The sequence below is a fragment of the Alligator mississippiensis genome, chromosome 7, assembly GCF_030867095.1.
Source record: "Alligator mississippiensis isolate rAllMis1 chromosome 7, rAllMis1, whole genome shotgun sequence".
Taxonomy (NCBI): Eukaryota; Metazoa; Chordata; order Crocodylia; family Alligatoridae; genus Alligator; species Alligator mississippiensis.
In genome coordinates, this window is record NC_081830.1 from 17,713,208 (window position 1) to 17,719,166 (window position 5,959).

General features: G+C 66.1%; 1 protein-coding gene across 1 annotated transcript; it reads right to left on the reverse strand.

The window, feature by feature from the left end:
- Nucleotides 1-1,388: 1,388 nt before the first annotated feature.
- TCIM (transcriptional and immune response regulator) lies at nt 1,389-2,448 on the reverse strand. The gene has a single exon (XM_006262781.4). It carries the CDS (start codon nt 2,393-2,395, stop codon nt 2,081-2,083), a length of 315 nt encoding a protein of 104 aa, XP_006262843.1. The 5' UTR covers nt 2,396-2,448; the 3' UTR covers nt 1,389-2,080.
- Nucleotides 2,449-5,959: the final 3,511 nt, after the last annotated feature.

Sequence of the window (5,959 nt, forward strand, 5' to 3'; positions counted from 1 at the left end):
CCGCGGGGGCAGACCCCCAAGCCATAGCCCAACAGCAGTGCGGAGCTGGACTTTACTGGGACTGGGGATGCATGAGCAGCCTCGCAGCGAGGGCTCGTTTCTGGAGCACAGGCAGGTTTTCTTTGGGGGCTTGTACGCCCTGGCATGCCATGGGCTCCGAATCGTGTTGAATCCCTCTGGCGAAGATGCGGGTGTGCCGCTGGTGGTGGGCCTGTGCAAAGAGCCCCCCGGCCCCTTCCAGCTCTTGCCCGCCCATGGGGAAGGCTCCTAGCAGGCTGGCCAAGCTGGCCCCGAGGCCCACGGCCGGCTGTGGCTACCGATGCCAGGAGTTGAGTGCCCCCCCGCCCCGGCTCTGGCCGACCCCGAACCTGTTGAACATCAAGGTCCGGACTACAAGAAGCCAATACCGTCCCTGGCATGTGCCTGCGGGAGCGGCGAGCTGTGCCCCTCTCCCGCGATGGGCGGAGGCGACATAGGACAGCCATCGATCAGCGTGTGGGGAGGCTCATGGTTAAACGCGTCTGCGCGCGCTGTGCAAATCTATCGATAAACGCAATTACCGACCGGGTCAAGTAACTGAAAGGAGCCGTGTTGAGGCCACCTGATTTATGGGCCCTCGGCGCGACCTCGCCATGGGGAAATGCAGCTGGCTTGCCGCTCTCGTGCATTGTGTTAACTCTCCGTCGCAGCTAGCGGGGTCACGGGAAGCGAACGTGTTAAGCTGGCCAGTCGGGCGAGGCTGTATGCGTCAGTGAGGGGCCTGCAGCTGCGTGCAAGGACCCCACGGCATGGGGCCGGGGTGCCAGACACTGTCTCAGACCTTATGGCCAGATTTGACAGGCCTCCTCCTGCTTTTGCGATTGCGAGGTGCCCGTTGGCCTCACAGCTGCAGGCGTATCCCGGAATCCTGCCTGGCTCGTGGGAGCGAGGAGAGCCCAGAGGGCCCAGATAACATGCTCCTGTGTGTGTGTGTGTGTGTGTGTGTGTGTGTGTGTGTGTGTGTGTGTGTGTGTGTGTGTGTGTGTGTTTGGGCGGGCCTGGTTTCTAAGTGGCCGCGGGCTGGGTTGCCAGGGCAGAAGAGGCACCATGCACAGTGACTGGATCCTAACAATGAGCGACTCAGAGCGAGTCGGGGGCAATGCCCTTTGAAGCTCCCTCGGGGCTGCCAGCCTAGGAAGGAGGGCGGGCGTTTTGGCACCGGTGGGCTCCTGGGCAAGCCTCCCCCAGCCCGCGCCGGCCCAGGATTGCACCCCGAGGGTTGAGCCTCTGCTTTTGCTCGGGGTGTCTGGTGGTAGAGGAGAGCACCCACACCTTGTCCCCCCCCCCCAAGCCCCCGGATAGACAAGGCTGCTCCCCTTTCTGAGTCACACTTTGGAAACGCAAAGAGCTCGCACGATCATTAGAATTTATTGGGCTGCAGGTGGCCGTGTCCCATACGTCACAGTCGAGAGCAGTATAGCATCGTCCAACAGTCTTACCGTGGGATACAGCCAGCCCCTTGCAGTCTGTTTTCTCCTGTCTATCGTGCCGTCCGTGAGACCGAGCAGGCCTTGGGGCAGCTTAGTAGTCACAAGAAGCAAAGGCGCTATCTACCAGAGGCTTTCCTGGCCGATGCAGTTCAGGGCGAGGGCACCCGGCTGGGTGGCTGCTGCGCAAACGAGTCGTAAGGCAGGGACACCGTGCAGTGAGGGGATGAGAGAGGCGGTCACATCGGGTGCCTCGGGAGAAGGCAGCCCCTGAAAGTTCGGCTCCTGCCTCCCGCGCGGTGCCTTTTGTCGGCGCATTTGAGGAGTGCCAAAGAAAGGCTCCATCATGGCCCGGTTGCAGGGGTTCTCTGCGCGGTGTAGGGACGAGGGCAATGTCCGGCAAGCACGGTCGCGGCGAGCACGGGCTGCTGTCCTCTGCTTGGCTCTCCGCCTGCAGGGGGTGCGGTGGGAGCGACTGCTCAGGGTCCGTTTTGCAGGGCCCCTCGTCCTGCCGGAAGCTTGCACGGTGGGGGCAAAGGCTGTGCGTGGGACCATGTCCTGCGCACCGTCTTGTTCCTGCGCTATCTTCTCCCGGTGCTTTGCCAGGCGGTGGCTCAGTGCACTTTCAGGGAGTATCTCCGCAGGGTCAGAAACTGGAGGAGCTTGTCTCTTCTCCGCTGCTTCAGGGCCAGCAAGGCCCGCGTGCGGTCCTCCGAGTCCTGGTCCGTGGCGAGGAGGATCTTGGCCCGTTCCTCGGCCTTCTTGTCGCCCGAGTTCCTGAAGAGCTTCTGAAGCGACTCCTGGCTGACGGCCTCGAAGATGTTGGGCACGGCTTTTTTGCGCGAGGCGGTGTCAAAGTGGTAGCCGTGGACCGACGGGCTCACCCGCAGGGACGTGGACATGGCTGAGGCTCCGCTCGGGGCTTTCATCGAGGTCGCCTGCTCTGGGACCGGTGCGAAACGCGCTGCCGGGACTGGTATTTAAAGGCAGCCCGGGCGCGAGGCCAAGCCGGCTCGAGTTACAGGCGTGACATCAGAGTGAGCTCAGCGCAGAGCCGGCTCGCTGCGGTTTAACAGTTAAGCTGCCGAGCGCCCCTCGTCCCGGGACGCCCACGCTGCCTGCGCTCTGGGGCCGGGATGGCGGGTTGAGGGCAGGGGCTCGGGATGGGCAAGCCCGCGTTCCCTGGAGCCAAGGCAGCTGGGAGACGGCCTGCCGGGCTAGCCTTTGGCGGCTGTCCTGGCGGGGGAGAGCGCCGTCGGCTCCTGCAGACTCCTTGGCGAAAAGAGAAGTGCCGGCTGGGTGCCCGGGTGCGGGCTCTCTGGCGTGGCTGGCCACAGCATCACCAGGAGAGCTGGGGAGGCCTCCGCGCTCTGGGAGCCTGTCCCCACGCGGCATTTGCTGCTCACGCAGAGGACAGCGTGGGGAAGGGCCGGCAGCGGGCAAGGCAGAGAACCGTGCCCCCTGTGCCAGGCACCCGGGAGCCTGCCCCTCGCTCTCGCTGCCCCCCAGCCCAGTCCAGCCACGTGCCCCTCGCCCTGGGCAGCCTCCCCTGCCCGCAGAGCCGGGTCCCCGAGTGGTCTAGGGATAGGGAGGCCCGGGGGGGGGTCTGCCCGGGGCCCAGCTTGCCCCCTGCCCTGACTGGGCCTGCCGTTGTGACTCCAGGTGGCGGCCTCCCCCCCAAAAGGGCTCAGCCCCCCCCATTTCTGGGGCTGTGTCTCCAACGGGCGAGGGCTGGACGGAGGCCCGGCAGCAAGTGGACTCGGCTCCCGGGAAGGCCCTGCGACAGCAGTGCTCGTGGCCGGGCCTCCGAATGGGCGCCGATGCCTGCCCGGGGCGGAGATGGCAGGCTTGCTGGCCCCATCTCCGGTGCCCGGGTTGCACAGCAGATGCCGTGGTCCTTGGCATTTGACCAGCGTCCCCTGTCATGTCCGCCCCTCTGTCAACGCGGTGGACTGCCTGGGAAGGGACCTCGGGAGGTCGCAGCTAGTCCAAGCGGGACCGGTCCCGACTAGAGCGTCCCAGGTGAGGCTTTGTCCAGCCGGGTCTTGAAAGCCCCCAAGGAAGGAGATGACGCCACTTCCCAGTGCCGGTGCCAGTGCCTGATGCCCCTCCTCGTGCGAGGTTGCCCTCCTATCCCGCCTCAACTTCCCTTGTCACACCTGGAGCCCGTGGCTACTGAGAGCAGCCCGGCCCCAGCCTCTGTCTGACCCGGCTTTGGGGAGTTGACAGCTGCTGGCCGGTCCCCGCTCTGTCTCCGGCTCTGCCAACAGAACAGGCCCCATTCCCTCGGCCCATCCTTGCACATCCCGTGCCCCGGCCCCCGAACCCTGTTCCTTGCCTCAGCCGGGGAGAAGGGAGCCGCCCGTGCGGGAGGCAGCACTCAGGCCTGCAGAGGTGGCACCCTGCTCCACCAGTCACAGCGCGTGGCTCTGTTGTGCGCACCCACCTGCTTCTGGCGCCCGGCGATGCCTACCGCTGTTGTTTGTCCCGCAAAGGTGTGGGTCCTTGTGCGTACCCGTCGCTAGCTCTCCGCAGAGCGTGTGGCTGCGTGGAGACGGGGAGAGGCTGAAGCATTGCTGGTGCCTGAGCTGCGCCTCGCGCTCCGTCCCTGCGCGGCGCCCAACTGCCCTCCCCACATGCTGCCGAAGAGGCTCAGCTTTGTGCCAGCTAGGGGAGAAGGGAGTTTCCCAACCATGTGGAAACGGCAGGCAGAGGCAAAGACGGGGCGGGCGGCGGGGAGCCCGCAGCCGCGGTGTGGCCCTGTCCCCTGCCGGATCCTGGCTCCGCTGCGTTGGTGCCAGGCCGCCGCCTGGCTGGCAGGATTCCCCGGCGCCTTGCGGCGAGCCACTGCGATGTTGTTGGACAGGATGAGTGCGAGCAACCGGCGCCAGGTGCACGGTTGCCGTGGCCCTGGCCGATGCCACACAGATGTGAGCGAGCGCCTGCCGTGGAAATGGAGGCCCGAGAGTGGGGCCAGGGAAAGAAGCCATGCGACAGGTGTGTAGTGGCAGCCGCGCGGTACCCAACAAATGCCACGCACTGGCCGCAGGACCTGTGGGCAAGCAATGGCACGCCGCTCGTGAAACGCCGCTTTTGGGCAGGGGCCCAGAGGGTTGGGTCCCAGTTCTGGCAGCCTTCTCCCCAGGGACCTGGCACGTGAGTCAGGCTGCGGGTGGAAGTGGCTGTGGGGCACCTGCCGGGGACCAGGAGTGCTTCGCAGCGTGCTGTTAGCGGCACAGCTGCGTCAGGCAATCCTCTGGGGGCTGGCGGCTGCCGCCGTGCATCCATAGTGGGCTGCCCTGGCCTCTCCAGGGTCGCCACCGCTGCCCTGGTTCTGGTGTGCTCTCCGAATGGCCTGGGTGCCAGAGCCAGGGTTGTGCTCAGCCCTCTGGGAGGAGCCCTCGAAAGCCTGCCTCTGCCGTGCGCCCGTGTCCCAGGCTGGGGCTGGGAGGCTTTTGGGGCCGAGGAGCAGCTGGCTGCTGGCATGAGCCTGAATGGCCACAGGGTCCGAGGAGGGCATGTGGCGGGGTCACGCCGGCCGGGCTCCTCCTGGGCCGCGGTGCCTCGTGTGCCAGCGCGACTCTTCCCCCCAAGCCCGACTTCCCCCCGGTCCCTTTGTAGCGGCCCTTCCCGGGAACCCCCTAACAGCGTGGAAATGATGAGCCCGGCCTCAAAATATCCCAGCCCTGCCTCGTGTTTGGGAGGTGCCGTGGTCAAGGTGGCGAGGCCCGAGCTCCCGCTGGACAAGTGCCCCGGCGCACAGAGAGCGGCGAGGCCGGGCCCCGCAGCAGTGGGAGCCCTCCATGGGTTTGGAGCCCCTTTGTGCAAGGAGCTGGTGGTGCTGGGGTCGCGAGCCAGTGGGAGGCCTGGAGCACCACGTGGAGGGGTCGCGATCCCCCCAGGCTGTCATTTGTCTCCTGGGGCCGGGGCTTTGAGCCAGGCCGCAACGATCCCAGGGCCGGCAGGAGCGTCGGCAGTCCCGGGCGCCCGTTTGGCAGGAGGAGGATGCGGAGGCAGCAACTGGGAGTGCAACCCCCACCCCAGTCTAAGCCCAGAGCAGGGCACTGCCTGCCTCAGCGCTCAAACACAAAAGGCCGGGTGAGTTGCCAGCCCCGGAGGGTATGTTCAACGGGCAGGAAAGCTGAACGTCCGCTGCCGGGTCAGAGAGGCCGAGTGAAGCCATTCTCTCGTGAACGCGTCACGAGCGCACCGTGCGCGAACTATTTGACCATGGAGCCGTGGGCGCTTAGACGAGTCGCCGGGGAGAAGAAAGGAGAGGAGAACAAAACAGTGGCAAGGCGAAGCCAAACCTGCGGTTGGGCAGAGGCCGCGACGGCGGAATTGGCGGCTATTTATAGACCGAGGAGAGGAGAGAGGGCCTTTGTTTCCGCAGGCTGTGCTGCTTGGGAGGGAGCCAGGACGGGTCTCCTTTGCAGAGCCCGGGGTCATGGTCGAGACGGTGCCAGCGTCCCATGTAGGGGAAGGGCGGGCGG

Bases quoted from the DNA above. Each gene is read 5' to 3' on its own strand.
- TCIM (XM_006262781.4), bottom strand. From the start codon at position 2,395: ATGAAAGCCCCGAGCGGAGCCTCAGCCATGTCCACGTCCCTGCGGGTG.